The sequence below is a fragment of the Dermacentor variabilis genome, chromosome 4 (assembly GCF_050947875.1).
Source record: "Dermacentor variabilis isolate Ectoservices chromosome 4, ASM5094787v1, whole genome shotgun sequence".
NCBI lineage: Eukaryota > Metazoa > Arthropoda > Arachnida > Ixodida > Ixodidae > Dermacentor > Dermacentor variabilis.
This window is the reverse complement of record NC_134571.1, coordinates 227,179,406-227,193,217: the sequence shown is the minus strand read 5'-3', so window position 1 is coordinate 227,193,217 and position 13,812 is coordinate 227,179,406. Positions and strand designations below refer to the sequence as shown.

General features: G+C 47.6%; 1 protein-coding gene across 9 annotated transcripts in view; it reads right to left on the bottom strand.

Annotated features, from left to right (window-relative positions):
• Positions 1-2,012: 2,012 nt before the first annotated feature.
• Positions 2,013-13,812, bottom strand: part of Doa (CDC like kinase darkener of apricot) — a 119,400-nt gene continuing 107,600 nt past the window's right edge. For all 9 annotated transcript variants that reach the window (XM_075690986.1, XM_075690984.1, XM_075690991.1 and 6 more), the window contains 2 exons: positions 6,983-7,161; positions 2,013-2,177 (listed from right to left, as the gene is read on the bottom strand). In XM_075690986.1, coding sequence (XP_075547101.1) covers positions 2,080-2,177; positions 6,983-7,161 — 277 coding nt within the window. In that variant the 3' untranslated portion in view covers positions 2,013-2,079. The remainder of the gene's footprint in view (positions 2,178-6,982; positions 7,162-13,812) is intronic.

Here is a 13,812-nt window from a genome sequence, read left to right as displayed (position 1 = left end):
TGGTGCCACAGTTGAGGGCCCTGCTGCCCTGGAAAATGAATTACTCGACCTGGGTGGAGATTTGCTGGTACTGGAGTAAGAAATTGAGCGCGCTGTCGTTTTAACGAGAGATGGGCGGCCATATACAGTTCTCGATTGCCTGCACCTCACGCCTTTTCTTGTTCACATGGGATTGGTAGCCAGAAAACGTATACGATTGCAGTATGCAGCAGGGAACGGCGGAATGTTTCGGGTATTGCCTATTAAAAGCGTGCACTACGTTTCCGACGGCACCATGTGCTGTGAAACAGACAGGCAAAGACGCTAGGACTGGCAGTGATAGTTCTGAATGCCTCGTGCGATGACCCCACAGAAGATCTGCTGGTAGCGAAATGAGAAACTGAGTGCGCACCGGCGTTTTCATGTGGGACGGGCGGGCTAGTATTGTGGTGAAGCTTCCGCGGCAGGCAGCTATACAGTAATACCTCGTTAACTAGAACTCACATGCCTAAAAAAATCGGCAAAGTCAAAATTTTCTGCGGCACCAAACCATTTCCCACATGTGCTATGTACTGCCCTTGTATGTATGTACTCTGTGAATTTACTGTCGCTGGAATTGCTGGGATGGCTACAAACGGAGGAGACGGTGAAGGCGGTGATGAAGAAAGACCTTGAGAAGTGCCGACATATTAGCCTAAGCAAGAAACATGCTTCGCTTGCTGCGAAATAAAGTTGAGTGCAGCAGCAGGAACGATCGGCTCATGCAATGTGTGAAGCAGCTCGAGGGCACCGTTCTAAGTGCTGCCGTGAGGCAGACTAGCCTTACGCAGTTTTTATGCACTGTATGAAGTAGCAATGCCAAAAAACTGAGCTGGTTGATATCTCCGGTAATTTTCTTTTTCTGTTGAAACCTATACGAAGAGCCAGTTCGAAACTCTTGTTGAAAAGCTGGTCAGAAGCAAGGAACTTTTTAGAACAAACTCAACTTTCCACTGCAATTTCCGCTACTTTGCTTCTCTCAAAAATCTGCTTATCTCAAAATTGTTTCCGGTTTTTATTACCTTGAGCTAGCGAGGTACAGAAGACTCTCGTTACAATGGGCCCTGATAATCCAACAAAATGTCAGTTTTATCCGAAAAACTTTGGTTGCGATGTGCAACAATATACTGCAAAGAACTAGGAATGTCCAAAATAAAGAAACAAAAAAAGTTGCAGTTTCACCCGAGAGAAGCATAGATTGCAATAGCAGATCAGTAGACAACTATGTGAAGTAAGGATAGTAGTTATATCGGCCATATAAAGTTGGAAACATTCGTTTACTAAATTCACAAGCACAGTGTCATGTGTGCACAGGTAAACATGTACACATCTTGCTCGATGACCGCAGAAAGTTAAAAAAGAACTAGATTGTGGGGTTTTATGTGCCAAAATGACTTTCTGATTATGAGACATGCCGTAGTGGAAGACTCCGGAAATTTCTACCACCCAGAGATCTTTAACGTGCACCTAAATCTAAGTACACGGGTGCTTTCGCATTTCGCCCCCTTCGAAATGCGGCCGCCGTGGCCGGGATTCGATCTTGCGACCTCGTGCTTAGCAGCCCAACACCATAGCACCTGAGCAACCCCGGAGGGTCCGCACAAAGTTGCCAAAACGTTGGAGTGAGAAAGCGCGGTAGCAGCAGCGAGAGAATTGACCTTCATGCTGTCTCTTGCTTCAACGTGAACTAAACGTCTAAAGCATAGTGAATACGAAGCTACCGGCACTGAGTGCACTTTATCCACATTGCAGATTGATTTCAAGATACGGTCATACGAAGCGGTAAAAGAAGATACATATGAACCAGTAAAAAATGAGCTTAAGTCAACTGGGTAATTTTTTGTGTTCTCGGTTGCGAACGTTGGCGCCGCTAAAACACACACGTAATGGGAATGTATCAACGAGGTTCTACTGTATTTGCTGAAAAATTTATCTGAGTGTTTCTTCAATTGAGCTGCTTTTTCACCAATGTGCTAATCAAACACAAACAGTACTTAAATGAGACAAAAAGCATTTATTTCAATAAAACAAATGAAATCAACTTGTGGTGAGTGCATCCTGCTAACCACCAGCATTTTTCGCTGTCCTCCCAGGGAGGGGTGTATCTACAGTGTGTATCAGAGGCCGCTGCTGACTGGGGCCCCCAGCTTCATAGTCACCTGCACAGTAGTAGTCAATAACCAGCTTAGCAGTGCTACATGACATAGGTAATGCATAAACAACATACAGTCATCTGCTGTTACTGTCAAGTCTCGATATAACGAATCACACTGGACCGCCGAAAATCGTTCATTATACAGTCGCCGACCGATAAATCTGACACTGATAATTCGGACATGCTTGCTAACTCGGACAGCTTCGTGGCACCACCAATGGCCCCACAGACTTCCCATGTAAAGACAACTGATATTTCGGACAGCCGCCAGCACTACATTCAATTATGGCTGTAGCGTACACCGACTGTACCGACATTATCTCCCATGGTAACCTTCACGAGACATCACTTATAGCCTCGGAGATTACACGCCAAATGGTAATCCCTAAGGCCTTGCCTTGGTCGCAGCACTGTGCCTTAGTGATTTAACTGCAAATGCCAATCTTGGAGGCGTTGCCTGAATTGTGAGGTCACGTCAACATCGCGATCATCACATCTATTCCAGCACCAGTGCGCATGGCCCGCTGCATTCGTTTTGCATTTGCAATCCGAACACTGTTCCACTACTCTGTGCTTGCTTGTTTGTTTGTTTAGTATGCATTCCAGACAGCGCTCTGCTGGCTTCAAGAAATCTTTCTCGCGAAGTTATCGACAGTCCGCGTGAAACGGCACTAACGGTGCCCCCACAGTCCGACTCTGAATACAGTCGCCGACCATTTATTCGGACCTCACGGGGACTGCGGAAACGTCCGAATAAACAGGTGTCCGAAAAAGCAGATTAAGAAAAAAAAAAAAAAAAAGAAATCCTTTATTTCCACACATTTATTCGGGCTCAGCAGAGGCTTGAAGAAATCGTGAATGCGCCGTTGCACACTGTTCCGTTTAGGTGCAATCAGATAAGCTTGAATCTCGGAGAGGGTCGTACGGTCACTATAGGTGGCTGAAAGCACAGTCACTGCTTGGACACACTCCGCATGTGACAGCAGCGTAGCACATGGTGCGTCATCGTCCGGCGGCGCAACAGAAACCTGACGAATGATCTCGCCGTCGAGTTCTGCGCATATCAGTATCAGCACCTGTGAAACTGTCAAATGAGACGGTTTCCGGAATCGCAATGCAACCACTGCGCAGGTCTTGGCAGAACATTTTCGGCATCAGGAGGGGGCACAACGAAAGGCGACAAATCCTAGGCCTCCGGCACCCGCTTGCTGGCATTCCCCAGCGCAGTCTGCGCAGGCACTTTTGGCACCATTAGACAATTGACGCGATGTTTCCGTATGCCGCGTTGCATCACCGCAACCTCGACACAGCACACAAAGCAAACATCACCACGTCGTCACCAGTCGCACAAAGGAAAAAGGGTGGCCTATTCGCAGCGTCGAGCACGAAGAAAGAAACAAATCAGCTGCTGGATTGCCTTGACATGGCTTACTAAGCTGAGACCTGAACTGCTGTAGCTATGAACCAGGCAGAAACGATAATGAGCAGGGATTTGGAATAGCGCCACTTCGTGGGGTAGCAAGGAGGCTGTATTCAAAACAAAAATGGCATTCAGCAAGTCGAACCATGCACCGGTCAGAGTCGGTGCATGGATCTCTCGATCGAGTTGGCTCAAGGAGTGTCCGAAAAATCAGACGAGAAGTTGCAAGGTGTCCGAACTTTCGGCAGTTGTTACCGTATTTACATGATTGTAAGTCGACCACTTTTTTAAAATTTGAAAGTCTGAAGTTGGGGGGTCAACTTACAATCGAAACCAAAAGATCGCCTCGCCAAAAAAGCGAGACCAACGGGAGCTACAACGTAGTTACAATTTTATGTTTGCTCTATGGCCCTACCCATATCTTTTCGCTATCTCGCATGTTTTCTCGCTTTTCGGAAGGGTTTTTCAACATTTTTTAGAGTCTTACAGTGCACGCAACACTCATGGGGAGGGTCGATAGTTGATGGAAGCGCCGCTCTTCCTATTTGCGGCGGCACCCTCAGAACGGCGGTGCTTGCGGGGAGTATCGGTAGTTCATGGAAGAGCAGACACCGCTCGTGGGTTTCTCTTTCTCTGTTAAAAGGCATTGGCATTGGTTTGACGCGCTTCACATGAATGCCGGCTATGTGCTACTTCTATGCTCCCCAAGTCGTCATCAGTGCTCCAGGCCCACTAATTGTTCGGCACTCGTTCACAGCAGCGTTCAAAAGGACTGCCATCCTCTACGCCGAAGAAACAAATCAATGCGCAGCGGGCTGCAACTTCTGTTTCTGAACGGGTGGTGCGAGAGTGGCGACTGCAGCGAAGCGAAATTTTCACCTGTGAAGGCAAGTGAGGAATTTCCCACGTGTCGAAGTCTGGACGCTTTCCGGAGCTGTAAACTAAGCTTGCGGTGTACGTCGCTGAAATGCGTGATCGGTCCCTGCCAGTGAAGTGCGACTTGGCCATGAAACAAGCCCGGATCTTCCCCTTTTAAGGTCCTGCTCCACCGTGAGTGCAAGTGGCTCGCGGCAGAATACCGTGAAATTACGCCAACCGGACCTGTCAAAAGAGCCTCCCTGACGGCTGCGTGTGGTTGGGTGCATTTGGCGTGGGCTGCTGTTCCACAAGATGTCGAGGTGCAGCTTGCCAAATGTGAAATTTCGCTGGACCACGACGCGCTGTGGGACTGCAGCAACGATGACAGCACTAGTGAAGACGAGTAGTCCAGTGACCATGTCAGCTACTAATCAATTTTCGTTATCGAATGCGCCCTCGGATACGCCCTCTCTCTCTCTCTTTTTTTTTTCCTGTCACGCGATATGGAGGGGGGGGGGGGGGGGTCGACTTACATTCGAGTCGACTTACAATCGTGTAAATACGGTATACATTATGGTCTATGGGGAGAATGGCGGTGTCGCGAAGCAGACCGAATAATCGAGCATGTCCGAATTTTCGGAGTCTGAAAAATCAGTCGGCGACTGTAAGTCTTGAGACGCAGTCCGAATGAGCCCAGCTCCGCAATTGACGAGCCTAAACTGCTGCCTACCATAACGAGCTCAAATGCGCGACATTACGAATGACCTGCTAGGCTGCGGTGTGCAGATTCCTGTTGCTGTTACATTTGAAGACTTTGCAGACGTCGACAGTGTGGTGTCGTTGTATGCCGAAATGAACGACGACAAAACAAGTGAGCAAGTTCTCCCACCGTCAAACTGAGACTATCGCGGATGATGATGTGTTGCGTGTTCCGGAGACTTCACATGCGGATCTGATTCAAGCTTTTGCAGTTCTTGCACTAGCATACAGAGACAACACAACTGGCAGAAACACAGGTGTACTTGGTTGCACGTAACAGAAGTGCATGCAGCAATGAATCAACTACTTCTTCCTTGCACAGGGGCCTTAAAACCTAAATAATCTTTTTTGAATACATTCATTTTTTCAGACATTCGACAGTTCAGACTTATTTACGTTCCCCGTGGAGTTTGAAGCCAACGACACTGATGGCTCTTGGCCCGCGTTATTGCTATTTTCCACAGAATGTGCTGCCACACATAAATGAACCACACTATAATAAGAGTGACAAACCCAATGTAGACAATGAGAAAACCACTGACAAAAAGGAGGCTCTCCATATCGTCTCCAACGCGCGATGTTTTTTGTTTGCTTGTTTTTCACATTCCTTGCCATGGACACTGCAACTGTATCACTCGAGGCGGGCACCTGAACTATTCCTAAGCGCAAGTGCGTGTAAACGAGACTATAGGGAAAGTGCAAAGTGCGGCATCTCCAAGAGTTCGGAGATTACATTTTACATTTCCCCACGCGTGTAGCTAGTACGGCTGCAGAAAGAAGCACGAAAGAAAGAGGTGCATGCAGAAAGAAGGCCAAAAGAAGGAGCAGACTCGCCTCCATTGCTAGGCGATGCTTGCACGGGCAGAGCATGCCTCCACAATGGATAAAAAAAAAAAAAATTATCTCCCGTGTTTTCCAAACCTGTGCACCGCAGCGTCTGCTCCTTGTCACCTGCTAGCTTTGGCTGCCGTGAAGGATACACAGAACTCTTAGAATCCCCAGATTTCGGAATATTAGTTCGTAGTACCGAGGTGTTAACCTGACACGGAAACTGGATAACGATTGTTATTCTGTTCGGTATCCTGAAGTTTGTAGTACTGACGTATTTATACATTGAAACCATAAGTCAGCTGGGGATTTTCAAATAGTTTGTTAATGTGGTGTTCTCGCAGTAACAAGGTTTCACTGCATTGCATACACAAGTGCCCCAAAAGTGAGGAAAGTTTGAAGGCCAGAAGAAACTTTCAATTAGCACACACAGACTGAAGATAATAAATCTTCAAAATTTGATATACACATCCAAGTACACAAACTTGAACACTTAATGGTGACAGAAGCACAGAAAAAAGTGAAAGAAAGAGATGACAAATAAAAACATTCTTTCAAACAAGCATTAAGGTGAAACAATGCTTCAAAGTTACCCAAGGCCACTGGAACTTTGTTGGGCACCTGTCCAAAGCTGCTTTGTGGAAGCTAATAAAATGCTGGCAGATACCAGTGCTTCTTTGATTCAATAACTCACCAAGGACAGCAGATACGAGCCAATCTCTTCCAGATGGCACAAGCAAATTATTATGCCATGCTAATTCAACACTGCGTTTTGTATTCTCCCAATCTTGGCATGTGCAGTGCCTTTTGGTGGGTTCTACATACGAGGCCAGCAAGCACCTCGTACTAGGGTCCTCATGCAAGCATTTATTTGCTCCAACAAAAAAGGCCAGTTGCCTAGCAGCTTTGCTTTTTTGTAGCCTTCAAGTGGGGAAATGGCAAACCTGCTGAGGCTGTGGTCACGGGCATGCAAGTGCAACTTGGCCTCCTCGGGCAGTGGCTCAAAGAAGGGATGATCGAGGGCTTCTCGCAGCGTGATGCGTTGCGATGGTTCATATGCCAGCATCTGAGAGATGAGGTGGAAGAGCTGCCGGCTTGCTTCGTCATCCATGGACAGGTATCGCTGCACAACAAATATGTGCTGCCGTTAGCAACATGGGTCACCCTAGGAATGCTTCCTTGGAATCCCTAATTATGGTCAGCAGTCTGAAATTCAGTTCTTAGGGGAGTTTCTGTGGCACAATGAAAAGCTATTTATAGCATTTACGGTACTGCTAATACTTTTACCAAGAACAAGAAAATATGGCTTATCACCACATTGGTGTTGCCACTGAAAGTAGGGCAACAGCTGCCGTTGCACAACATGGCCCCTTGGTAATTTGTAAACAGCAGTCCTGTGGTGAGGTCAGCTGTGAAAGCACCAACCCTTTCACAAGGACAGCAGAAGCCTGCAAATTGGTTCGCTATTTACAGAGCTGTAAAGTCAAGCCGTGAACAACTGCTCCACCATTTTCCGCCCTAGCTTCACTGTCAACGCCTCCGTGACTCATTCAGACTGCAATGCCGCTTGATTCAAACAGCAGTTGGAACGCACTTGATGTTATCTCAAATAAAGCCTAATCCCCTACAATGATAACGGTTTTTACAATATATCAGATATAACAACGACCAGCCGCAGAATCGTGAAATTTTGCGCGCATATTTTGCATGCACTACATCTGCAGGCTTGGAGTGATGCCCGACACTGGCAAAAGATGCCGAGAGCGAGTGGGGCTATACTAATCTAGGTACAACCCAATTAGGAAGGCCCACTAAGCTTCAACAAGGACACTCCCTCATCAGAACAGGAATTGGCCTCCCTGGTGCAGGATTCGGCCACAACCTCCCTGATGATATCTACAATTAACCAATAGCCCTCAGCCCCAGCAGATGCGGCAGTCAGACCTGTAACGCAGCAGAGTGTGCTAAGAATCTCTGATTCCGGACAGGCCGCCAATAGAAACTGACCCTTGCAACGTTTAACACCCGAACCCTCTTGAGTGAGGCTAGCTTAGCAGGACTCTTCGAGGAACTATCAGACATTGCTTGGGATGTTATCAGCCTTAGATTAGAACTGGTAAGGCATACACATTGCTAAATAACGGCCACGTCTCTGCTATAGAGGTAGTAACGATAAAAGCAGACAAATTTAGGCTGGTATTTCCGAACAAATATGCAGCATTAGAACAGAGAGATGATGATGATGATGACATAGAGGTAATGAATGAAACCGTAACGAGGCTGGCTTCAGAGGCAGCAATTGAAGACGGAGCCGAGGCACCAAGGCAACCAGTAGGCAAGCTCTCCGAAGTAGCAAAGGACTAATAAAGAAACGACAAAGAATGAAAGTTTCCAACTCAAGAGATAAGATAGAATTCGCGAAAATATCAAAACTGATCAACACAGCGAAATTAAGTGATATTTGAAATTCTAACGCGAGAAAGACTGAAGAAGCCGTAAAAGATGGACACAACCTGAAATCAGTGAGAAGGAAACTTGGCATAGGACAAACCAAGATGTATGCACTGAAAGATAAGCAGGGTAATATCATCAGCAATCTCGAAGGTATAATAAAAGCACCGGAAGAATTCTATCCTGGCCTGTACAGTACCCAAAAGACTCGGGCATACTCCATTCAAAACAATACTGAAGAGGATACAGAAACTCCTCCTATAACTAGAGATGAGGTCAGAAAGGCCTTGATTTAATCAAAGATGGAGGCGACATAATGCTAGAAAAACTGGCGGCTTTCTACACAAGGTGTCAATAGACTGCAAGGGTCCCAGAAAACTGGAAGAATGCAAACATTATACTAATCCACAAAAAGGGAGACGTTAAAGAATTGAAAAATTATAGGCCCATTAGCTTACTCCCACCCAGTACTATATAAAATATTTACCAAAATAATCTCCAATAGAATAAGGGCAACACTGGACTTCAGTCAACCAAGGGAGAAGGCTAGCTTCAGGAAGGGATACTCTACAACAAATCACATCCATGTCATCAATCAGGTTATCGAGAAATCTGCAGAGTACAATAAGCCTCTCTATATTGCTTTCATAGATAACGAAAAGGCATTTGACTCAGTAGAGATACCAGCAGCCATAGAGGCACTACGTAATCAAGGAGTACAGAATGCTTACATAAATACCCTGGAAAATATCTACAGAGATTCCACAGCCTCCTTAATTCTACACAAGTAGGCAGATACCTATAAAGAAAGGGGTCAGACAAGAAGACAATTCCTCCAATGCTATTCACTGCGTGTTTGAAAGAAGTATAACGGTTTTCAGACGTCGAGTGACAGACAGGTGAAGTGGGTGCAGCCTCAAACCTTTTGGCCAACAGCAGAGTCAAGGAGGGACGCGGGGATCAGATCGCGAAAATTGCAAAAAAAGATCGATTTTTGGCAACGATGCGTTCCGGTATCTGCAATGCCTTCTCTACATTGTATCAAAATGGTTTTTCTGAAAACGCACTAAAAGCGCCCCAAAAAAAAATTAATTTTTCAGTGCGTAGAGCGAGAAAACAGCTTTAAATCGAGTAAAATCACTGCAGTTCGCGGAGCCATAACTCGTCTTTCCCGCCACTGAACGCCGCCATCTTGGTATCGTTCGAAAGCTTGAAGTTTCGCCATTCCGTTTCTGAATTCTTCGGTCGTCACCATCTTGTAACAAACACAAAAGAAGCGCGGGTTCTGCTAGAGGTGGTTACACGGGCCCTGTGATGAAAGCGGGCCTCCGATTGGTTGCTGTGCTGAGAGTCTCGCCATTGGTTGCTGCTGCAGCAGCGGACAAGCTGGCAACCACAGCGGACTGCAGTTGTCTGCTTTGAAAACCACGCCGGTGTCTTTTTTCGTTTGACAATCGCAGAATTCGGATTTATGAAAGCTCCCAGGTCAGCGATGGATCGTTGCTCCTTCGAAAAGAAATTTTAAACAAAGCATGCCTTCTGAAAACGGAAGCGCAAGCTTCCTATAGACAAGAACGGCACCGAGAGCGGCGCTGCTGCGCCGGCGTTGAGAGCGCCGCACGCGGGGCAAAATTCAACTAGCGGGTGGTATGCCTCTCCCATCTCTCGTTCGCAACCGCCTTGATTGCCTCTTGCACTGCACGTGTTTGGGCACGTTTCGTACCGCGCGCGGTGTGTGCCTACGTGTGTGTGCGTGGACGTTTTATTCGAAGGACGATGTACAGTCTGTTTCACAGTTAGAAAACTCGGAGCGCATTGCATCGCGATGCGGCGAGCGCTTGAGTCAGGCGGCGGCAGCAGCTCGCGCAGGTGGTCGAGGGGCGGGATCTTGAACGGCGTCGTCTGCTACGGCGGTGCGCGCTGGCCGCATTGTCGGGAAGCGTTCTACTGTCAGTTGCAGTGCGCCGATCTCGTCGTTACTGCGTGAAATGAGCCGGTATTCTTTACTAAGCGTTGTGCGACGCCCACTGATACGCCTCGAAGGTAAGTTCATTGCTGAAAGGTGCAGGGCAGTCATAGACGACGTACTGATTCCGTACATTCTTAACGGCCCGTTCCTGGAAGGCGACTATATATTATAACGCGATAGGTCGCCGATCCACACTGCTCGCGTTGTGCAAGAACTGCTGGAAGAGCGCGCAGTCACTCTCTTGGATTGGCCTCCTCAATCCCCGGGCGCCAACACCATTTAAAATGTCTGGGGCTCGTTGAAAGTATCGCTGGCGCACCATCCCCTCTATCAGACGCCCGAGGATAGGCTTCGATCCACCATCTTCAGTGGCTGAGAGGTGCTGCGAATGAGCACATCCCTGATCAAGTCATTCTACACTTCACTGCCTTCCAGGATGAGCGCTGTCATCGCTGCCGGCCGCTGTGGACATGACGAGATACTAACTGAAGTTCGGAGCGTGACGTGTCCAGTTCCCCGCCGGCGGGTGGGGTCTGTCTGGTGTAGTGAATGATTGTCGAGAAAAATCACTTCCAGCTCATTGTCTTAACCTAAAACATTCCTTTAATCGTATCCGTTTGTTTCATCGTGTTCGACCCCCATATTTATCATTGTTGAGTGCTTTGTTTTCTTTTCGAGTCAAATAAAGACTGAGCACGTTGCGCGCACATCTTGGTGCGTCTTGTCGCTGCTTATTACGGTAGCACACACAGTGAAGAAATATACGTGCACGCGCTCAGTACCCCGGCCTTTCGAAAGAACAAACGAAGCATGCTGTCAAAAGAAGTTTGTGGAACTCCATTATCGCCAATGAAGGCTCAGAGTTTGGCTTCGCACAACGTTTAGCAAAGAATATCAGCTCAGTTCCCGCAGTACCGATTAAATCGGTGCACTGCTCTGACACGTAGCACGCAGTAGCACGCTTCCCGACAATGCGGCCAGCGCGCGCCGCCGTAGCAGACGACGCATATCACGACTCCACCCCTCGAGCGTCTGCGCCTGCTGGAGCTGCTGCCGCCGCACGACTCCATTGCTTGCCACATCGCGATGCAATAAGTTCCGAGTTTTCCCATAAGCGTGAAACAGACTGTACACGCTTCTATTTGCCTTTAAGAAGATCGGTACGCTTGACGATTATTTTTATGGCTGCAATGCGGCGAAAGGGCAGCGTCTGCTTAGCCATGTAAGTGACGCTAAGCAGGTAATTGGAAACGACATCGTATGTGCCGCCGGAAAAACCATCAGCACATACTATGCGGCACATACATACGGCACATACGAGCTAAAGTCATTTTTGCAGTTTCTCACAATGTGTTTGCTACGAATCCGTGTTGTCTCTGATGGCGACAACGGACTTCCATCAACACTGTGCAGAAATAAACAAAATACATCGCTGCATAGCACAGGTACGACATGCGCACACAACTTTAACTAGTACGTCCCCTACAATATGGAATAGAGGCAGCAATGTAGACAGCTTGGTCATTTTTTAACATTGCTCAAGAGACGGAAGTTGAAAGTATTAGTAATCATTCATGCTTCAGCAATGCCGGCGCGACCAAGACGCGGGCATGTATAGTCCAGTAACTCGATCGATCGTGGCAGTGGTGATGCGAGAATGAACTCCGGTCATGTTCAATGCATCGTGCACATATTCAATTTCTCGGCACGCGTGAACTTCGGCCGCTGCTAGCGCATACAACAGAAGTGGTTTCCATTCTTGGGCAGCGCACACACAAACGAAACACGAGAAAGAAGACAGGACAACCGCTCGTCGAACAACAAAGTTTTTATATGAATAAAAGGATTATGTACCGAGTAATTATTAAATTCGTGTGGGTTACATATAAAAACCGTCATACACTCGGGAGTGATCAATGAACGAGCTCGCTTCGTTTGCCAGTTGTTTACTTCGCTCAGTGCACCGCAGTAATCCAAGTCCGTCGTCTGCTTTTTTCGTACCGTTTTCTTGTGAATCGGCAGAATTTCACTGGTGGCATCAACCCTTTCGTGCTTACATTGCTGTCGTGACAGTTAACAACACAACAATAATTTCCAGTCATCCGAAGAGGCGCCGTTGCAAACAAGAGATGTTTCGCGCGCAGCGCGAACTGAACGCGGGCGCGACCGTGAAGAGAGGCGACGGCGGAAACCTACACCCGTTGGAGATGAAATCGTTCCGCTAGGGGAGAAACGAGCGCTGGCGTCTAGGATGAAACTTGGCGTGCGGGCGTCCATGGCGAGAAAAAGACGGCGGCCAGCGGGAGAAGCGGAGCACCCGACTGAACACGTGGATAATGTGCCGTGTTATCTTGCACCGTGCAATTCCAGCAGCGAAACCAACAATCGCCCTGTGACATCGACACTCATAACCATGCCACCGGAAGACATGCGAACGGAGGCTCTCACACCTGTGCGTACGGCCGCGCGAGTCAGCAACCGAGATCGCATTGTTGGAGGCGACATGGGTCGAAGGTCACCATCGCCAGCAGAGACTGTGTACCATTTATGACGCATTGTGCGACAGGGACACACAGCCTGCGAGTGAGCCCCAACCGTCGATGAGCTACATACATTATGGTGACTCAAGTCTCACCAGACAAATCGTCGCCCGAACGTCGCACGATTCAGATGCGCCTCTAGCCGCGTTTTGTGTCTGCGGTGACTGCAGAAGCACAGGCATGCAGCGTTCGCGACTCCCTTCGCACAGTGTCCGCAACTGAGCGGAAGTTCAGTTTGATGGACCAGCAAGGCCAAGGACAAATTTCGGCCCCTTGTGACTGAGTTCATTATTGTGCAGGTTTCCGCGATGAACTCTGATTGCTAAAACTCTGTGCCCAAGATGCCAACGGTGTTCTGTAGCAGTGCACTACGACACTAGGCTTGGTCTGGCAGTGAAAATGGTGGTCATGCACTACTCCAGAGGGCTGAAGAAAAGCATAAAGGACGCCTGAAGAAGGCATCCAAAGCCCACCAAACAAAGAGGCAAAAGTGTAAGAAGATGCCCGACAGCAATGACTAAATATATTACAGCCCTGGTTAATAAATTTGCAGTGCTTTTAAAAATTTGCAGCCAGTTTTCTCAATTGCATTTTTTTTGTCAATCACCTCGATCGTGGAAAGCGTAGCATGACAATGGCTGGACCGATTTTAGTCCAGTTTGTTTTGCTGCGATCCACAAGCTATGCTGTACTTAAAGACAGTCTTGAAATGTTTCTTCATCTTTCCATTATTTATTTCACAATAACTACATGGCTCAATGCAGTGAAGCGTAGTCATGCGCATGTTATGTTGAGCAAAAAATTTTTAGTGCAT